The sequence below is a fragment of the Taeniopygia guttata genome, chromosome 26 (assembly GCF_048771995.1).
Source record: "Taeniopygia guttata chromosome 26, bTaeGut7.mat, whole genome shotgun sequence".
In the NCBI taxonomy this organism is placed as follows: Eukaryota; Metazoa; Chordata; class Aves; order Passeriformes; family Estrildidae; genus Taeniopygia; species Taeniopygia guttata.
Genome location: NC_133051.1, coordinates 12,501 through 34,013, shown reverse-complemented (window position 1 = coordinate 34,013; position 21,513 = coordinate 12,501). Strand labels below are relative to the sequence as shown.

The 21,513-nt window shown below is 44.0% G+C and overlaps 1 protein-coding gene across 4 annotated transcripts in view; it reads left to right on the top strand.

Moving 5' to 3' along the window:
* Positions 1-19,510, top strand: part of MAGI3 (membrane associated guanylate kinase, WW and PDZ domain containing 3) — a 54,461-nt gene extending 34,951 nt beyond the window's left edge. For 2 of the 4 annotated variants that reach the window (XM_030291737.4, XM_072918896.1), the window contains 11 exons: positions 867-898; positions 2,637-2,790; positions 3,286-3,377; positions 5,034-5,226; positions 5,911-6,096; positions 7,827-8,012; positions 11,430-11,523; positions 11,612-11,732; positions 12,290-12,433; positions 14,584-14,722; positions 16,482-19,510. In XM_030291737.4, the coding sequence (XP_030147597.1) occupies positions 867-898; positions 2,637-2,790; positions 3,286-3,377; positions 5,034-5,226; positions 5,911-6,096; positions 7,827-8,012; positions 11,430-11,523; positions 11,612-11,732; positions 12,290-12,433; positions 14,584-14,722; positions 16,482-17,536 (2,396 nt within the window). In that variant the 3' untranslated portion in view covers positions 17,537-19,510. The other 2 variants (XM_012571039.4, XM_041721219.2) reach the window with 2 other exon arrangements.
* Positions 19,511-21,513: the final 2,003 nt, after the last annotated feature.

The following is a 21,513-nucleotide window of genomic DNA, read 5'->3' as shown; positions in this document are numbered from 1 at the left end:
AGTTTGATTTAGGGTGATAGTGTGTTGCTGGGGTTTTGTTTGAAGTTTTAGTTAGGTTTTTCTTTGGGGTTTTTATCCTCATTAATTATAGGGTGATATGTTTATGCACTGTCTCTTCCAAGTCTCTGTGGAGTGCTAAAGCAAACACATGGTCTCTGGTATAATGCAAAGCATATACTGAGTTTTGTGAGGTTCTCCAAATATATTCCAGTAACTGTGTCTGTAATGAACATGGGATTGCAGGAGATGGGAAGAAGCATTAGCAAAGAGATGGAGCTGGGAGGTGGGAATAACAGAAAAAATTCAGATTTTTCCTTTGCATATTCATACCTCGTCCTTGATTGTCTGTCACAGACCAGAATATATCTTCTCTCCAAAAACTGTAGTAGATAGTGTATCTTTCAAAGGAAGCTGAATCTGAATGGATTATGAGGCAGCTCATGACTGCTTTGCGTTTCTTCAGGCTTTATTGTAACCCTGACTTCAGCTACTGGCATTTGCAAAAATCTCCAGATCTTTTTCTATATAAATACTATTATTCATTAATCAGCTAAAGAAATAATTAGATTTCTTTGTGGCAAGTGAAATTCCTTCAGACAAATTTGTAAGTCTCCTTATCTCATGAACTGAGGGGTGACTTGGTTGACCAGCTTCTAGCAGAAAGATAAATAGATATTTTTCATTGTTGTACAGCTATCAGTTCTAATTGAGACTTCTCTAAAGTAATGGTTTTGGTCACTTTGCTATTTAAGAGCACAGTGAATCAGCCACTATTATTTTCACCCCAGGAGCAGTTGATTATATTGCTGAAATGTTGTTGAAACATTTTGTAACCTGCTATTAAAGTTACTTTTTATTTTCTTCAGGTCCACCCTCTCCTACTAAAGCTGCCAAAGGAGTGAGTATTGGTGATGTATTTAACTTGTTTCTGACATGCTTTGTAATCTCATTTCCTCTGGATTTTAACCCCTGTGATAACCTGCAAGATAGTTTAGCAAAACCATACCTGCTTGCTAGGCATAAATTCTTTGTCTAAGTACATGCTGTTAGAGTACCCATTAAAAGGGAAACAAAGTACAGTATCTATTTTTTTCATTCCTAAAGGAAGTTTATGATCCTTTGATTCTTCTCAATCCTCACATAGAATTAATGGACTGGTTAGTACTCCCTTCTGGAAATGCTTATCTTTGGATCCATATTCTCAGCAAGTCTCTATGGAGTTGTACATTCATAGCTTGATACTCATTGCTCTTGGAATTTTGGTCTGTCAAGGCATCTTTAATATATATGAACTCAGCAAAAAATCCTTGGTCTTAATAGAACGACCTCTGATTTAATAATGCTTATGTTTATTATGAAGGATTCTACTGTAAATTAGGCTGATTGAACACAGATACTTCTTTAAAAATGCTTCTTGTACAGAATAAATCAGGGAAATTTATGAAAACCCCATTACCAGAACACAGCTGTAACTTCTCTTTCTATCTTTATCCTGCTGTTTGAGCACAACCTTACTTGTATCCCAGCAGTGGAATGAGACAAGAACACATGTTCAGCATGCTCAAAGATGACTGTGCTCAATAAGATCTTCAGATTCTGTTCCTTGCAAGCATCCACCTGCCCACACTGAATAAATCAGAGCAGAAATCCCTGCAGTTGGAGGGCCCTGGACCTGTCAGCCTGGATCCCGTGGCAATGTGCTAAAAATAGTTTGGACTTGGGGACTGCCATTCTATTCCAGCATACATACAGCAGCAGCAGCCCACAGAGTGCTCGATGCTCAGTGGCATTAAGCAGCGTGGCAAAATAGTTCACTTAGAAAGGGCAAGTTCTTGAATTTTTAAACATACAAGAAGTGTCAAACTGCTGAATGGCTCTGGGCAGTTTCTTCTGCTCTCCTTCTGGTGGAAGGGCAGATCTACATTTGTTCTGCTCCTTCTGTGGTTTAGCATGCACTGCCACGTGCCAGTTTTCCAGGCTGGGTTTCAGCCCAGAAGAAATATTTAGGAGTTATTTTGTTGCATAATTGATTGGGGATTTAGATGAGGGACCACAAGGATGTTTGGTTTGCCTCATGAACAGGAGTGTTTCAGCTGTCAGATCATGAAACGGCAAATAGCAAGTTGTTAATGCCTCACACTATCCAAGTGTGTCCTCCTGTCCCTTATGTGTATTGCTCCAGCAAACACCTCATGCTGGGAGTACCTTTGGTGCTTGCTGGGAGGAGCTTGGCAGGGGATAGGAGGCAGTACCTGTGGAGCAGCGTGTGCCTGTGGTTCTGGATTGTGGTCCAGAGCCTGGCAGGTGCCTGACAAGGATTCGGTGTCTTCTCCAAACGTGATCGGTCCTTTATGCTCCACTTCATCTTATCTGTTGGTAACTACCAGCATCTGCCCATCTTCACTCCTCTCTGAGCATCAGTCACTTCAAACCCTTTCCAAGCCTAGACTCCAGCATAAGTTCAAGTACCAGTGAGGAAGACTTTAGTACTCTGGTCAGACGTACCCACTGGAAAAGCTGTAATTTTGTTCCTTTCTTCCTGTGTTTTTCTTCTGCATGGTGTTCATTGTCTTTGCACCCACAAGTGTAGCCATTCCTTTATTTAATGTGGATTTTGCATCTGTGGGCTGTTTCAGAAGGACAAACAGGACAGTTCTGGAAGTTTGGAAGCTGTCAGCGATACCATTCCACAGCCGATGCCCTTCCCGCCCTCTGCTGTGCGACCAGGTTCTCCTAAACTAGACCCATCCGAAGTCTACCTGAAGTCTAAGACAATTTATGAGGACAAACGTAAGTACATCACCTTCAACTTGAAAATACTCAATTATGAAGGAATTTTTTCTTTTGTTGCATGTGCAGTAAAACTACTGAGACTTTGTTGCTAGGTTTGTGGATAAAACATTTCAAGTAATGCATAATTCAAACAGCAATCAGAAAACCAAAAAAGATAAAGTATGTTTCAGACGTATTTTCAGTAAAACAGTTAATTGCAGAAATAATCTCAAGGATGGTTCTGAAGTAAACTGCACTAGACCTGCTTATAAAAGTAGCTCTGAGCTATGTCACAGAGTGGTTTTTATCCTGGTTTGCTGCACAGATGTAGTTGAGATTTCTGCTTTGAAAATTAATTATACCGTTTTGAAAAGAGGATATCACTGTATAATTGGTTACTGTGTTTTGTCACTAGAAGATTCAGAGTATACCACCAAAGCAGAATCCTTCAAGAATCCTTCAATAATCCAAGATACCTCTTTACATGTTTTGAAATACTGTTTTTTTTCTTAGCTCCAAACACAAGAGATTTAGATGTTTTCCTGAGAAAACAAGAGTCAGGCTTTGGTTTCCGGGTGCTTGGTGGGGACGGACCAGATCAACCTGTAAGTGAAACTGCTCACAGTTTTCTCATAGTATTGCTGTTGAAATGATCGTGCTCTGTCATCCTTATTTTTAATTATCCCATCCGGGCAATTCAGTGATGACAAAATTGATTGATTCACTACCTGCCTTTCAGAAGTCAGGAATTGGTTCTGATTACCTTCATTTTTTTCTCCTCTTTGTGGACGCCAGTCTCCAAGGTTCCACACCCTTCCCACTACTGACCCCATCCTTGGGCACAATTTTTTGTCAGGCCGAGGACACTGGTGGTGTTTCTACAGCTGTTGCTGTGTCTTGGAGCCCTCGGAAGGGCCATGCTGGTCCCCAGCCTTTGCTCATTGTCAGCTGATCCCCGTGGCGGCAATTCAGTCATTGGTGAGCTGTGCACAGCAGTGCATCCTGGGAAGCCGCTGAGTAGAAGGAAGAAGGAAGCAGTTGCTCCTTCTGTCAAAATTTCATTAGGCTCTTCCTTTCCTTGCAGCCCAGTGAAAGGAGGTGTGAGATGGTGACACACCCCTTTTATTGCCTGCTTCTCCCGCTGGCTATTTAAGCATGCATTGTGTTGGAGGCAGCTGGGCAAATGCCAGAGCAGAACCCCTGGATGGTCTGTTCTCCAAAGGTAGCTTTTAGGAGACTTCCCTCTATTTTCAAGCATGCATAAATTTTTCTCTGGGAAGAAGCTCCAAGACTTGTACTATATATGAGGGACCTTTCTTTAAGATGCTTAAGTGGAGAGAAAAAGCTTTTGGAATAGATATGCATTGATTGTTTTCTGATTACAGTGAAGGAATTCAGTTTTTCCATTCCCAGCTGTGATCCAGTGTTAGCCTTTTTTTTTTTTTTTTTTTTCCTCCCTCACTAACATGCATTTAAAGTAAAGAGCAAACTCAGAGAATGTTACTTCTGTTGCACTTTATAGCATTTGTGGTGTTTGGTTTCCATAAAACCCATAGCTGTTAGGAAGTATAGAGCTGATATCTTGAGTGCTGTGTACTGCTGAGCTGCCCACTCCAGCACTACTAGCTGTTGTTACCCTTAATCTTCAATTTAATTGAAAGTGATTGTAGCATATGAAATTGAGTGTGTTGTTCTTCTCTGTATTATATTTAGTAGCACTTTTTGAGGTGGGGAGTAGGCAGAACTGTTGATGCTTGAATTCATTATATAATTACCAAAAGCTGAGAACTGAAGCAACTTGAAATGTCAAACTGTCTATAAGCAGCTTTTCACATAAATTTGAGTTTGTTCAAAAGCTTTTATTTCTTCCCCAGTCATTCTTCCTCAGTCTTGGTAAAAGAGGCTTTTGTATCATAAATATCTAGGAAATACTATATATAATAAGTACATGGTGTGTGCTCATTTCAAAAACTGAGCTTTTTAATAAACTGGCAAACATGCTTAAGGGAGAAGAACTGAAAAAATGTGGATTAAAGATTTTTGAAGTATTTAGTGAATGCTTGGAGACTCCAGATTGTCTCCACTAGATCAGCTTGTGCAGAGTACACTTGCTGGCTGCATTTCTGCTAGAGCTGGACAGTGAAGTAATCTGTAAGAGTCTTCCCCAAAAGACCTCATCTGCACAGATTCACCTGTATTGCAACCACTGTGTGTTCTGATGAACTCACGTTCCCTTTCAAACCCCTGGACTCTGCTCACAGATTTATATTGGAGCTATAATCCCACTGGGAGCAGCGGAAAAGGACGGGAGGCTGCGTGCAGCAGATGAGCTGATGTGCATCGATGGAGTCCCTGTGAAAGGGAAGTCACACAAGCAAGTTCTGGATTTAATGACCAGTGCTGCACGGAATGGGCAGGTGCTGCTCACTGTCCGGAGAAAGATCTTCTTCAGTGGTAGGCGTCTTCTTGCTTAGAAAGAGCGCTTAGGGCTTGTTATCAAATCCACTGAAGCTGCTCTGGAACTTAATTACTGCACTGGGGCTGAGCAGCCTGAGATTGAGGAGGGTCAGCTATAATTCTTAAATGGAGAAAAGCAGAATTTAATAGGCTTGGACTCTGTTGCTCACTAGTTTGCACTGCTCACACAGGTAAGGCTCTGAAAATTATGATGCAGGGGTGGTTTCTTCAAACCTTTTTGCAGGTAGCAGTTAGAACAGCCATTAGTGCTATGGAAATTGCATAATAATGCAGTCTGTTTTCTTGACATCCCAAAATGGTTTGGGTTGAAAGGGACCTTAAAGCTCATTTTGTCCCACGCCCTGCCATGGTCAGGGACACCTTCCATATGCTGTGTTCTCATGTCTCTTGGAATTAGCGTGTAGGAAGATTAACTGTATTCAAACGAGAGCTGTTTCAGAGCAAGATATTGTGATGCTGCAGATCAACACTTTAGAGATTAGTCTGTGACTCCATGAGTGACAAAGCTGGGGTGGGATTTACTGCTGACAAGGACTCCCTGCTCTCATTAGCAACTGCTGTTGCCACCTCATGCTGGCACTGACAACTGAGCTTCATGGTTGTGCTGAAGTTGCTTTGTGTGATTTGTTCCTTATTTGTTGTTTGTCTATTCCCTGCAAGGGGAAAAGCAGGCAGAGGAGGAGGAGCCACAGCCTGTCCTGGCACAGAACGGCTCTCCTCGGCTGAACCGTGTCGACTTTGCCAACCAACCATGCCCGGAAGTCTACGACGTCCGTCTGCAGCGGAAGGAGAACGAAGGATTTGGCTTCGTCATCCTCACCTCCAAGAACAAACCTCCTCCTGGAGGTAAGTGCCATGTCCTGGTGGCTCTGCCCCTGCCTGACCTCATTGGGGCTTCTCCACAGATATCTCTTTCTGTGCAGTGCTGGTTTTTCCCTCATGGTCAGCTTTCACTCACACTGGCACAGCCCAGCCAGTTGAGTCTTGGTCCGTCTTTCTTCATATTTATGCTCTTGTTCACCCAGCTGTGACAAGAATGGGGAAAAGGAATTTATATCTCACACAGCCCATACCCAAGAGTGTACACCTGTCACAGGGCATCATTTGGGATGTTGATATTTGTCCGGCTGTAGTGTAGTGTTTCATTAATTCATTGGCATATTAATGGAAGGATAGTTTCAACCTTGGCTTTATATTACCTAATCAGGTAAAAATTCCTATTTTGGGTATCTGAGGAAGTAGAGTGTATTGTAGTAGAGTAGTATTTGGTGGAAAACAATGAACTTGTTACCATCTTTGAGTGAGTTTGTCTAGAAAAATCATCAAATGAAAAAGTAGTCTGGTCTGGTACCGCAGTTGTGAGTTAAGGATGCGGCTCAGGCATAGTCGTCTCTAGGAAAGGAAGTGAAATAGATGTTTTTTCCTTCTACTTCTCGTAACATTTCTTCTGTTCTCCAGTCTGTCCATTCTGGCCCCATAGCTTTGGCTTCTGGAGGAGTCTTTGCAGGGCACAGTGTCACTCTGAGGTGAACTGAGGGAACCGAGCCAGGAGAGCGGGAGGAAATGTGAGACAATTATTACAAGTGCCTATTCATCTCAGAGACCAGGAAAAACTGTCAAGTCTGCGCAGAGCTGACGTAGCACCTTGCTGGCCTTGCACAGGCTCCCTGCTCAGTCCTCACCTGATGGAATCAGTCCCCAGCAGGAGAAGTTTGATATATTTTTGAAGTGTGTTTGAGGGTTAATTTTTGTTTGCAAGTAAGAAGAGTTTGCCCCTGCATCTGAATCTCTGTGTTACAGTGGATGGCCATAACTCTCTCTGAGCCCACACTGTTTGTCAGGATCGATGCATGAAATGGAAAACTCCATTATATATGGTAAAACCAACTGTTCTGGTGCACTCCATGGCCACACATTCTCACTCATCCCTTTGCAGATGTGATCCATTTCCTTCCCATGTTTTCCTTCAGGCACAGCACCCTGTACGTGACAAGGCCATGCTGTTGGGTTGACATCTCCATTCACTCACAATGAAGCATCCCTCATTATTTGCAGGTTTGTCCTGTACAAGCAGTTTCATGCTTTGGAGCAGGAGAGGAGGGACAAACACTGATCTCTGCTCTGTGGTGACCAGTGACAGGAAAGGGAATGACTGGAGCTGTGATGGAGGAGAGTTAGGTTGAATATTAGGAAAAGCTTCTTCTCCCAGAGGGTGGTGGGGCACTTAACAGGCTCCTCAAAGAAGTGGTCACAGGCTCAAGGCTGTCAGAGCTCAAGCAGTGTTTGGACAACACTCTTCAGGCATAGGGTGGGATTTGTTTGGTTTCTGGGATGTCCTCTGCAGTGTCAGGAGTTGATCCTTGTGGGTCCCTCCAAATCAGCATATGTCATGTTTCTGTGACTGGCAGTTCTGAGTCTATGTGATGCTTATCTGATTTGCAAATGGTAGGATTCTTGAGGCTGCCCTGTGCAGGGACAGGAGTTGGACTTTGATCCTTGTGGATCCCTTCCCGCTCAGGATATTCTATAATTCTGTGCATACTTACGGTGTTACTGTGCCTATGCTTGTTTCCTAGTGATTCCTCACAAGATCGGTCGAGTTATCGAGGGAAGCCCAGCTGACCAGTGTGGGAAGCTGAAGGTGGGTGACAGAATCTCAGCGGTAAACAGCCAGTCCATTGTGGAGCTCTCTCATGACAGCATTGTGCAGCTCATCAAGGATGCAGGCAACGTGGTCACCCTCACAGTGGTGGCTGAGGAAGGTAAGGAAGGTGCCACCACAATACCAAAGTTGGTTATTTATCACTGCTGAAATTTATTGGCTTAAATGGACCTTTTGAAGATGTTCGGAAATTAAGGAGAGTAAATCTTAGAATATCCTGAGTTGAGTGGGACCCGTCCTGGAAATTGAATAAGTTGGAAGCTCATACATTTGCTCTGGTAGAGCTGAAGGCAGCTGAGACAGAGAGAGGAGCTGCCTCAACAAAGTGGTTGTACCCAAAAAGGAGCTAAAATTATTAACAACACAATGAAGAGTGAGAGAAATTCTCACGTGTGAGAGAGAGAAAGTGCTGCTCACATAGAAACATCCTGTCTGGATCTTGTATTCTCCAGCGAAAGAGAAATGACCCCTCAGGGGGCTGCAGCAGCCACAGGATCATGCTTAGTGAGAAAATCTTCTCTCCCCAGCTCAGGTGCCCAGCTCCTGCTGCTGCAGGTGCTGCCAGTGCTCTGTTACCAATGGGTGCTGCCAGGATCCTCTCTCCCTGCCCTAAGGCCACGGGGACTCCTGCTTTCCAAATCTCTCAATTTAAACCATGAGTTTTTGCTTTCTTTTTGCTTTTTTGTGTGTTTTGCGTTGTTAAAACACACAAAACTGCAGCATGCAGAAACGTGCTGCAGTTCTGTCTGCCAAAGCTCCCCTTTGGAAAAAGGTCACATCCCTTTTCCACATCACACGGGAAAAAAGCCTTGACAGGGTTTTTTTGCCAATCTTGCACCTGCAAAACCTGCTGTGTCACCTGAGCAGCAAAGTGAGTCCTGGGGACTACAAAGTCCCATCTTTGGAGGCTGTGACTTAATGACAGCTCCCATGTAACACTGCATGCACTGTGGTATTATTTCTAAAGAAAAACATAAATATGTAAACCAGTAATTTGGAGAGAAAAGCTGTTTTCCTGCCCTGAATTTTTCTTGAATGCTGCTTACAGGTTTAATTAAACTCCCTGTCATTATTTTGTCAGAAAGTTGACTTTCTTCACCTTTGAAATAAGAAGTACCGAGAGCCAGGCTGTGAATAAAGACAGCAGAGGAGTCTCTAATTTCATGTTCATTGCAAATATTTAACATGCCATCTCAGCCTGTAACACAGAATTTCAAAGACTAAATGTTCCTTTTTATTAATGCTTGAAATAGAGAGACCTCTATAAGTTGTTATTTTTCTATTAAGATTTTTATTTTTATCAAATCTGGCGTATTCCAGTTTGAAGGGACACACTTTCAAAGCAGTTGCCATGGGTTATGTTTATAAAGCAGCTGAAGTTTGAGTTGGTTGAATTAGATCTGTTTTCTCTGCAGCTTTTAGTCATCAAATCCAGACCAGTTTGGATTGGAAGGACCTGAAAGTCCATTGGTCAGGAACACCGTCCACTTGTTTTCAAAATAAGTTTTCTGAGTATCATATTTCTACCCATTATTTGTGTATGACCTTACATGGACTTTGTGTAAAAACCTTTCCCACTGCCTCAGTTACAGATTTGGAACCAAAATCCAGAGAGAAAAACAGAACTTGAGGAGACTCAGCAAAGAGAGGAAAGAACCTGTCAGTAGCAGGTGGTAAAACCAGAGAAAAGATCAGACAGTAAAAATCTGTAACTCAGAGGAGCTGGAGTTGGCGTGTTTCAGATATAAAGAATTTTGTAACAATGAAGGAGAAAGAAGCAGAACCAGTTCCACTGGAGTGGGAATATATCTCCACTTTAAAATTCCCCTTGATGTAGCTGAACAAATAGTTTAGCTCACAGTAGAGCCTGTGTAGTGGGGGAATCCAGCATGGATGTGGGTGAGTCAGGGCTTCAGACACTCAGGAAGAGAGCTGCGCCTCACAGGGCTGGTTCACACCCAGGAAATCCAGGATACAGCTCCAAAAACACAAAATGCCCTTTTTTGCTGGAAGCTGTTGAGCCTCACGAGGCAGAAACCCTGACAGAGTTTGCTGTTCCCCAGCTTTGTCTTCTGAGAGTGGCAAAAAGACCTCTGCCTGGTCCCCTTCTCTCCCCCCAGGCTTTCACAAGCCTATGATCTTTGCTTTTCATAGGAATAAATGAATTCCCTTCATGCGCCAGAAGAGATTCTTTAACATTTTTCACAAAAGCAGGAGCCTGTCAGCTTTTGTCATGTATTAGCTGGGAATACACGAGAGGAGGCTGCAGAGAAGGCTGCAGGATTTGTACAAACAGATGGCGTTTTTCTTGCCTATGCTTCTAAATTAAAAATCTGAGCATAAACCAAGAGTAAAAGTTGACGTTTTCTCTCTATAGAGAAAAACCTCTTTAAGGCATGTCATGAGAACAGCACCAAGCAGATGTGTGGAGGGCTCAGGAGGTCTCACATACCTGAGAAATTCAGTGTAATACACTTTGAATTTCTCTTCCCTTAACATTCCTGAGCGCTTTTTTTGTATTTTAGTGGAATTTGTTTGTTCATAATTAAGAAATGCAGTGATCTGCTGCACCTAATGGGGCTGGAACAATCGCTAGTTTTGGTGCTGGGAATGATTGTTTTTAACCCTTTCAGGGAAAAGGAGTTAATAGTTTATATTTCAGCACAAAAGTCCATCTTGGGCCACTGCTTGCCATTCAGGTTCCAGCTAAGAGGCAGCTTTTTGCATAGACTGTGGTTCTTTATTCTTAAGTGAGAGTGTCATTTTTGTATCCTGAAACACAAGGCTTTTTCCAGAAATGCACTGGATTTATTGTAAAGTGCACACTAACAGTATTTTCCCTGGAGGGGAAAATAATAGGAAGTTATTTTAAATTATTTTATTAAAACTTTATTTTGTACTTAGCTTTTGGGAGAAGGCAAAAAACTTTAACATTCCCCTTGATTGCCTGCCAGCGAACACCTTCTCCCAAGAGACCAGTTCCTCACTGGGCAATGGAAAACTCTGTTGGGCCTTAAATGAGTTGGCAATTTACCTTTATTGGATGGGGCCTTCACCTCTAAATCCCCATTTCTCCTGCAGATCCTCATTCCCTTACCTTTATAGAGGACTATTTCTCAAGTGGACATTCTTTAAAAATCTTATGATAATGAATATCTGAACCAATTTCATGGATCTGATCAGCCCTGATCCCCTCTGGCATTTATCAAGTTGCAAACAGGCCAAAACCCTCCTGTTCATGTCAGGATCCATACAATTGTGTTGGTATTTTCAGAGGGAAAGCAGAGTAAAAGAATAAAAGTAAAGACTGGAATTCCTAAGAATTTATTCCATGGAACTGACGAGCTGTACTTGTGTCCCTGGCTTGGAAAATCCTCTGTCTGTTGTGCCCACGTGAGCTCAGCTCAAGGTGTCGCAGCTGCGGTTCCTTGGGAACAGTAGCCCCAGCACTGGTGGTGACCATTGTCCTGGCTGCAGATTTGTGAACTCGTGACTGTTGATTTTGTTTGGATTCTAGAGCAACGTGGTCCTCCATCAGGAACAAACTCAGCCAGGCAGAGCCCGGCCCCACAGCACCGACCACTGGGATTGGCACTGATCAACCCTGACAGGTTGGAAAAGGGGCTGGGGATGGTGAGAAAAGCTTAGCCAGAGGGATTAATGTGAAGGCAACATCCATGTCCTTTCACCTTTCCGTAGGGGAGCTACAGAAGGTGAAGCCGGAAAAGAAGTTTCTAATAGTTATCGGCTGTCCTGGCCCGAACACAAGCACATGGCACAGTTGGATGCTGCTTCAGGTGTTGGCAGCCGTCATTCCCAGGTAGAAAAATCCATCCAGAGGGTGTGGAGACACAGGGAATACTCATCCATCAAGGCACTCTACTGGCATTGCCACAGAGTTCTCAAAAGCAGAACGTTAAAACATTTCCCTGTCAGATACAGGTAGAACAGTAGAACGTTGTGTATAAAAATGTACTGAAGTGTCTCACAGAATGTTTTTGCTCATGTTTTAAATGTGATTATCTCCTCAGGGAAGTTGAACACTCATTATAGTAATGAAAGAAACACAAAATGCTTGTTATGGAGTGACTACAGACCTTTTGGCAAAGGTCTTCGATAATTCTTCAAGAATTTTCAACCTTTCTTCAAGAATTTTGTGCCTATCTCAGACTTAGAAGGAAAGATTTTCTGAATGTTTGTACTTAGATTAAAACCGTTACCCTGAGTCACCCCAGAGCAGGGATGAATGCTGTTGAAATGCTCAAAATATAGAAATATTGTAATGTTTTTCTAGAAAAACAGAAGGTTAAATCTGCCTACAGGTCCTCATCTCTCTTTAATTATTTTTTCCCCCACCCCCTCTGACTTCCTGCACAGAATGCTGGCTGTTTCCCAGTGGAGTTGGAAAGGGGCCCTCGAGGGTTTGGATTCAGCCTCCGAGGAGGAAAGGAATACAACATGGGCTTATTCATCCTCCGTCTGGCTGAGGATGGGCCGGCAGTCAAGGATGGGAGAGTCCATGTAGGTTTGGCTTCTCTAATCATAATTGGTTGATGCAGTTGATACATTAATTTACCAAGAGTGGCAACAAACTTGGATTTTCACAAGCACAGGCTCCCAGAACAGCATCTGGGTCTTTGCCCTTCTTGCAGCTGTCCCTGTGGCCATGGACTTTTGGATGAGAAGTCCATGAACAGCTCTGGCTGTCCCAAAGGGATTGTCCGCTTTGCTGGATTACAGTAGCATCCCTGGGTATGAGCAGCAGGTACTCATGGGTATTTTAGGAGCCCCCAACAAGAGATAGCAGAGTGCACTAGAGAGCTGGGAGGATAATCACTGTCCGAGTCAGTTAATTTTTAAGGAATGTTTGTGTGTACATTGTGCTGTTGTTCTATGCCATTTCTGGAGATACAATCCTGATTTTTTTCCCAAATACTATGTGAATTCTTGCCTTTCTGTAAGGAATTCACTCTCAAATATTGTAGTAAAAGCACAGTACATGGGTACAACAGAAGGAACAATGGTAAGCAAGATTCTCTGGCTACTGCCCAGGGTTGGATTTTCAGCGACTGGAGAACTGAGGTGAGCCAGGTGCCCATGAGATGCCATCCCTTGCAGTCCTTGTGCTTCCTTGTTGCTGGCATGTGGCTCTGCCTCTCTTTGTCCTGTATTTGCAGAATGGGGCTGGCACAGATGCTTGCTGTGAGGCTTAATTGGATGTGGAATTCTTAGTATTCTTAACTTCTTATCCTGTTCTTCACAGTAATTAGCGTTTTTCCCCCACATGCTTGAGAGACAACACATGTGTAGCATTCAGTGCTAATATTTTTTCTCATAGTCCTCCTTTAAGTGCTGTCACACTGAGCTCCAGGGCTTTGATTTTTGGGCAAAGCAACCAAAAAAATTGTTCCGCCCAGAGAAGAGGAGCTGGAAGTCAGACCTCACCAGGGTCTGCAGCTTCCTCCCGAGTGGCAGGACCAGTGTCAGGCCCTGGGGAAACGGCTGGAGCTGTGTCAGGGGAGGGTTATGTTGGATATTGGGAAAAGGTTCTTCCCTCTGAGGGTGGTCAGGCAGTGGAATAGGCTACCCCAGGGGATGGTCACAACCCCAAGGCTGCCAGGGCTCAAAGACTGTTTGGACAGTGCTTTCAGGCACAGGATGGGTTTGTTTGGGTGTTGTGTGCAGAGCCACATCTTTGATCTTCCCATCCTTGACACTAAGCCCCTTCCAGTGGTGGCATGTGCCAAGTCCCTGGCCCAGCCCAGAGTGTGGATGGGCTGAGCTCACCCAGCCTGAGGTTATTCACACTTTTAATTTCTTGTCATCTGGATGTGGTGTCTCTTTCTGGTTGTACTTGAACAGTGTGAGGACGAACTTCTCATCCAGCTAGCTGAACTGTCCCGGTGTGTCTCAGTCCCAGCCTGTCCATGAGGAGCCGGCGGTGACCTCCTTGTCACAGTGACTTCAGCAAAGCCCATAATGTTACACACCGGTGACATCTGTTGGCTGCTGTGTGCATTGCCAGATAGTCTCTTACTCCCTTTTTTCCCCATTTCCCTTCCCAATTTTGCCTAATAGAGAACTGTTTTTGGGGTATGCTATTCCAGCCCCTTTCCAGCAGCCAGGGAAGTTAGCACTGGCTGAAATTACCTGCCCAGTACCTGTGAGAGTTGTTTACTGGCTCTGAGACCTCACCGCGGATCTGTCCAACCTGAAATAACGATTCCTTTCCCTAAGTCAAACCTGTTTGTGCGGTGCTCAGCTCGGCAGTGGGTGTAGGGAAGTGCCATGTCCTCCCCTGGATAAGGTGACCTCAGACAGGTGTGATGCAGGTGATCCATGTGCTCCCTCTACAGCGTGATCCAGAATCAATGAAAATATATTCAAGCACATCCTGTATCTGCCTCATCACTTGTAAATAAATAGAAGATGTGGTTAAGATCTCTGGAACTTTTTCCTGAGCAGACAACCTCCGTGCACCTCTGAACCCCCAGACCCTGGAGTCGCTTCCTGCTTGTCATCCATGGAATGGTGTCACTAATGCCCACTGGATTTTAGCAAAAGAAGGAAAACAGAAGCATCTGCCTCTGTTATTTTTTCTTTCTAAATTAAAAACCAGTTCACAGCGTCAGAGATTCCCAAAGACTAATCTGCTGCTCTTTTTTCCTCAGGTTGGTGACCAAATTGTGGAAATTAATGGAGAACCTACCCAAGGAATCACTCACACACGAGCCATTGAGCTGATTCAGGCTGGAGGAAATAAAGTTTTGCTGCTGCTGAGACCAGGGACTGGATTGATACCAGATCACAGTACGTTGTCTCAAGGGCTGTTTGGTGTTGAGGCCGCAAGGCAGGGAAGTAAAGTGGTATAAGGACATTCTGCTGCTTGTTCACTGCAGTAGTTGGCAGTTGCCTTTGTGACAGCTGTGCTTTTATTACTGAATTAAATTAAAAATTAAAATATAAAAATTGAAAAATAAAATTATCTACTTTCAAATACAAGGATTATTTGGGGGAAATTAACACGTGACAGTACATAGGAGTATTACACAATCTGAAATTATTCCATATTTCTAATTAGTTTCTCAGCTCTGTCCAAGCTAATCAACTTTTTCTATAAAAATATTCTGATTAACCCTGATTGCCTTTTAAATGAAAATTTTCTGTGCTACAGTGTTGTTAAAAGTTTGTTTCTGTGCATATTTATTTCTGGTTTTAGCCTTCTAAATTATGAAATGCTTTGTTTTTCAAAGCGAAAACTTCTTTAGGAAGCAGGAAAGGGACAACTTCACTCTCCAAAGGCATTCAGTTTGATTCAAGGTGATTTCTGTGTCTACAAAAGGAGACCACAACTTCGTAGGCCAAAAAAGAAAAAAACAAACCCAAAAAAGCCAGGAAGGGCAGCAGAGCAAATGTTTGCAGGAACCAGAGATTTCCGAACTGATGACTTTGTGTATGACTCAGTCCCAAGACTGCAAATCAGAGACTTGGCAGCGGCTGCATTTTAAAGCAAAGAACATAAATTTTTCTAAATATACATTTTAGTCTTTGTAAGCCCTGATGCTGACACCAAGGTGCTGATGGTTAAATTTCCTAAATTGTAGCGTCATTTTTTCTGATAAGGAGCTTTTCAGTCACAGTGACCCAAGCTTATCCTTTCAAAATCCCAAACACACAGTTTGAGCTATCAAAATGCTTTTTGTGTTCAGTCACTTACTGGCATTCACACAAAGGGTAAAATCTGCTCAGAACTGTCTCAATTTCTTTCCTCCCGAAAGCTAGAAAAGGGTCCTGAGCATCACTACTGACCCTGCCGGTCACAGAAATTCCCTGAGCTTTGAGGGAGAAAGAGAATCAAAAGGGAGCCTCTGGAACATTTACAAGCCAGCCCTTTTTTCTAGAGTGGGGCCTGGGATGAGGTGAAGGAAGTAGTGGAGTGGGGAAGGGTTTATGGCCTCTTGCCTTGCTGTTAATCCCACATTTCTGATTGAAATCTTGCTTGCTGTACTCTGTGATTTTTTTTTTTTTTTGGTATGTACTTCTGGGCTTTTTCTCTTCCTCCTTCAGGTTTGGCTCCTTCCAGTCTGTGTCCCTACGTGAAACCTGAGCAACATTAAGGGCTTTCAGTGCTTTTCTTGGTTTTTCCTTAAAGACTTGGTAAATCTGCATATCTTGTTTCATCTCTTCCTATTTTTAAAGTGCAAAGCTATGAATAACCCAAACTTTTCACTGTTTCAGATTCCTGTAGGCATAACAGTTCTAGTTCGTTAGGTTTTATTAAACAATGTAGGTTAGGGACTTTTTAATTTGAAATTTTGCTGTGTAGGCTCTCAAATTGTTTTGATTCAAGACCATGTCAGTCCTGCAGGGATCCAGCATTCTGAGCATTAGATATTTTTTTTCCAAAATCACATCCTCAGGGTTGTTGTAGAACAACACGATACAGAAATCTGGCTAAATAAAGCTTTGAAAAGTATGTCACTCCATAATGTTTTTTGAATTGAACTCAGTAGTTTGCCGATTATCACTTTTTGTGTATTTAATCAAATCTCTTGCCATTTGCTTCCAGGTGATTGGGATAGCTACAATCCTGCTTCATCAAATGTAATATATGAAGAACAGTCACCATTATTATCTTCATCTTCCCATTCTGCTTCCCCATCTGAAGTGTGTTATTTAGCAGTACCAGGAGAAGCTTTAACCAGAGTTCAGCTGTCTGAGGAACTGGAACAAGCAGAGAACACTGTGCCTGACAAGTTAAGCACTTTAACTGAAAACCTGTGTGAGAGGAAGCCTCAGTCTTCTCCCCAGAGAGCAAAGAACAGATGGGAATGTCCCTCAAGTCCTGGGTTTGGAATCACTAAAGGTAGTTCAGAAGCAGGGACCAGAACAGGCAGACCTGCCAGTCCAGCAAAGTCAGGGGCTGCTGAAGGATACCCTCAAATGGGATTCCACAACCCCAGGAAAGGGGATTCTGAGAAAAGCAATCTCTCACATAAATCTGACAGTTCCAGGAGTGAGAGTAAAACCACAGGAAAAGAGATGAAGAATAGTGACAAAAAGGAGTCTTCCCATGGAAATCGAGGAAGGTCAGCAAGTCCCCAAAGGCATCTCGGCAAGCCAGGAAGCACAGAAACAGTGGGAAGGATCCAAACATCCCGTTCTGTTGAGCAGTTGAAAGGTGGGAGTGATAAACCAGAAGTCACCAGGAAAGAGATGAAGCAGAAGACCCTGGGAAAGACAGAAGGGTGTTCTGCAGACCAACATTACCTGGTGTTTGGTGGGGATAACCTTCTCTTCAGGGACTCCAGGAGAAATGCCTCTGAGGATGATTTATTAACCAAGTCCAACTCTAGAGACGTAGGTTCCAGCAGATTCAAAACCTCCAGCCTTTCCAATATCCCATTGCTATCCATGGAGAAAAAAAGGAGGGCGGAAGCACAGGAAGTTCTTACGCTGAACAGACACCATGGAGAGAGACACATGGAGCTGCCCAATGAAACCAAAGATGGAACTTCCCAACTTGAGAGGAGTTCTCCAGTAAGGAAAACACTGGTAACTCCCGGGCCATGGAGGGTCCCCAGTGGCTGTAAGGGCACCCCAGTGCCTGGAAAACAGTTGTGACTGACTGAGAGACAGTGTTTTTTGGAACATGTTTTGGTCAATTTTCCAGTAAGGGTAATTTGAAGCATTGGTTTTTCTCACACAGTTGTCTTTTTTTTTTTTTTTTTTTTTCCCTCAGAAAGTGGTTAAAGGGGGGAAAGTATTTGATTTGTTCTTAAATTATCTAAGCTCCATGAAGGACTTTGAGATTGCTTCAGTGAAACCCTTCCATGAGCTGCGGTCCCCAAGTCCCTTTGCAGGCCATGTCTGCTGCTCCCAGTGTTGCACTGCTGCAGCTTCCCTGAGTATTGTGAACTCTGAACAAAGTTATTGAATGCCTCTATTGCTAATGTGATCCTGACTCACCTCCTGTTCTTGTGCCAAGCTATCTACTGTAACCAGTCAATCTAACCCTTCCCACATGGATTCCAGTCAGAGACAAGGCAGGTTTGGGCTGAAGTGGGTGTTTTCTTTAGAGCAGGTTGCATGTTTACATCGGGAAACCCACGTGTTCTTGCTGGGTCAGGGAGAACACAGATGAGTTGGTTCTGTCACTTCCAGGGCAGCAAATGAGCTGCTGATGCTGCTCAGTTCATATGTTTCCTGGAATTTTTATACCTAATACGAAACCCTGTAGCTAAATATGGTATTTGACATTATTTTGTAATTTTGCTTTTTCTGACACAGCAGAATCACTTTAGTTCCTTGATTCACATGGATTTGGGTTGCAAACATCCGTGAGAGGAAAGAAAACTCTGGGTTTTGTTAAATAACACAATTCCTTTGGTTTCACTCATGGCACCGTGACACCCTCAGCCTCAGTATGGAGGTCATACTGAAGTCCCATCTTTAATTATTTAATGCTAGTTAGGAATTGGGTTTTTTTCCCCCTCTGTAGAGGTAAAAACTGACCTTAGGACAGATTCAGCTACCAGAGCAGCTTTTTCAGTGAAATTCTTGCCTGTGTATTTTAGAACTCTCCCCTATTTTCTATGGACGTGTGATCAAGGAGTGTTGATGACAAACAGGATACAGGAGACACCATCTATAGTTTGGGCTGGCGGAGATGTTTTAACGAGGGATGTTACCACCAGAACCTACTGACACATCACCCCAACGGTTGTAAGAACAATAGAAATGGAAGGGGTTTATTTTATTCACAGTTTTAGTGATTATTTCCTGGCATCTGAGATTTTCAATGAATGCAGAAAAGTGGTGAAAGGAGGCCCTTGGTCCAGTTTGCTGGAGAAAAGGGTATTGAGCTTTATGTACTTAAAATTCAAACATGATATGCTCTTTGCAAGTGAATATCTATTTTGGCTTTGAAATGTTAAATGTTTTTGAAGGCTAACAAAGCACGGTGAGGCAGTTCTGAGTGGAATTCTTCACAAGTACAGCTGACTGCTCAAACAGCTTTTAAACAAAGACTGTGGGAATTCAAAAGGCTTTAAAGCAGCTCTGAACCATGCTCACCTGCTTGACACCAGGTGAGCCACTGACACAGGGTTGCTGCGTAGCATAAAATGTACGAATACTCCCTGAGTGGAATATGACTGTGAAATATTTAATACTCTGAAGTAGCCTGTGTAGATATTGCTCTGTGTTCTTCCCCTGAGGTTGGTTGATGTTGAGCTGTGTACACTTGGCCTGACCACTGAGTACAGTGACAAGTCCAGTCCTTTAATTCCAGATGAAATAGCCCCACTGAAACGATTTCCCTGCCATCAATTCCTCTCTATTTTTCTATATGTTCATGTGACCTGATAATGTCTTACCTGTATGTGATTTCTCCTTCCATAACCCTTGTATCCGTACTTCCTGTATCAGACTTAGCCATGTGGCCTTGGAATGCTACGCAATGTATGGATGTACTGGGTGTAAATGTTTATATATTGTACAGCACCTTTATACAGACTTCTGAGGTTCTGACTAGAGACCTGTAAATCGCTCATTATTTTTTATATATATATTAAAAACAAACTCCAGTTCATGGGCTATTGGTTCTGCACTGTCTAAACCAGGTTCTTGCTTGGCTTTCAGGGCTATGATGCAGGGCAGCACAAGTTTGAGGTGGGGCATCTTGGGTCTGGGACACATCCTTCGCCGTTCGGACTTTTTGCAGGCGGCCGCCCCCTCAGAGCCACTGGCCCCTGAACACGAACACTGGCCCTGTGAAACTGAAGTCACTAGCCCACATTCCTGATGTCAGTTTGCAGCAGGTGTTTGGCATTGCCCTGAAAAAGAGAATTGTATTTTGCTGCAGCTTTGGTCAGGCAGATATGGGGTGCCCCTTCCTTCTCTCACCTCCTCCCCTCACGCCTGTTTTTCTCTTTCCCTGTTTCCCTCCCTCACCCCTATCTGTACTTCCAGCCCACCCTGTCCCACTCTCTCTCCACCCTTCACCCCACCCCATCCTGCCCCTGCCCCATCCCTCACTCCCCCCACCGCCCACCTGTGACTCCCAGCAGCACCACATGGGAGCCCAAACTTGTGGGGATAGTGCAGCCCTGGCAGCAGGACAACACCGGAATAAAACAGGCAGGGATGACATCTGTGGGCTGCATGGTGTCACAAACAGATCTGGGGCTGAGGGCAGGGGGATGGAGGGTGGCACAGAGGGTGGGGGCATCTGAGAGGCAGAAGGTGCCTGAAGGAGTAAAAAGGGGGGCACAGAGATGCTGAGAGGCTGCGGTGGGGAGCTGGAGGGTGACACAAGGAGGCTGAGGGGCAGAAGGGTCTGTAGGAGTAAAAAGGGGGGCTCCAGGGTGGCACAGAGACACTGAGAGGTTGCAGTGGGGGAATGGAGGGTGACACAAGGAGGCTGAGGGGCAGAAGGGGTCTGTAGGAGTAAAAAGGGGGGCACAGAGATGCTGAGAGGCTGCGGTGGGGAGCTGGAGGGTGACACAAGGAGGTTGAGAGGCAGGGGGTGCCTTGAGGACAAAGTGGGGGGTACCTGAGGGTGACAGGTGAACCAGCCCTCACACCACCCTTAACCTCACCCAAAAAACCACCCCTCCCTGGGTGGAGAGTGCACGGTGGAGGTTAGGGGGCCAAGGGACAGTGTCGGGGGCTTGGGGTGGCACACAGACATTGCGGGCTGAGGGGCAAAGAGGGGGAATGTGACAGGTGGCGAGCTGACACTGAGGGTTAGGGGTGGAAAGGACAGGACACAGGGTACCGGGAAGACTTAGGGTACAGCAGCAGCCCTCCCCCCAGCCCTAAGCTCACCCCAATCAGCATCCCTAGAACACCAGTTTTCTCCAACAGCAGCTGCAGGCAGTGACCCTAATTAAAAGGTAGGGATGATGTTTGCTGGCTAGAGAGCGACTGGTAGGGGCTGTGGACTGAACACTTTTTTTTTTTTTTTTTTTAATGCTTTTAAAGGATATTTGAGGGGTTTTCTCACAGGAGCTTTTTAGGAACTTTCTGGGAACGTTTAGGATACTTTTAGGGATTTTTCAGGGCTTTTAAAAGATTTTTTTAAAGGTATTTTTAAGGGCATTCTTAGTACTAATTAGAATTTTAAGCTTTTTTTTAAAAATGTTCTTGGGGCTTTTTTAGGACTATTTAAAAATCTTTAGGGCTTTTTTAGGACTCTTGGGGGTATGTGGAGGACTCTTAAGACTAGGATATTTTTAGGTTTTTTGGGGGAAGTTTTATGGTTTTTTTAGGGTCTTATCAGTATGTTTTAAGGATTTTGGTGCTATTTTTAAAGCTCTTTTAGGAATATTTAGGGATTTTTTAAAGGTTCTTTGGGGATTTTTAGGGGTGTTTTAGGGTTTTTTTTAAGTAGGGTATTTTTATTGTATTTTAAGGGTATTCTGAGGGTATTTTTGTGTTTTTGTGGGGGTTTTAAGACATTTTGAAGATGATCCTTTTTTGCTGCCTGCCCCGCCCGCGACCCCGAGGCGAGCGGCGGCCCCCGGCGGTGGCGGGCGGCAGTGCTGCCGCATTGTGGGCAGAGGGCGGTACTGCAGCCCGCCGCCCGCGGCCGCCAT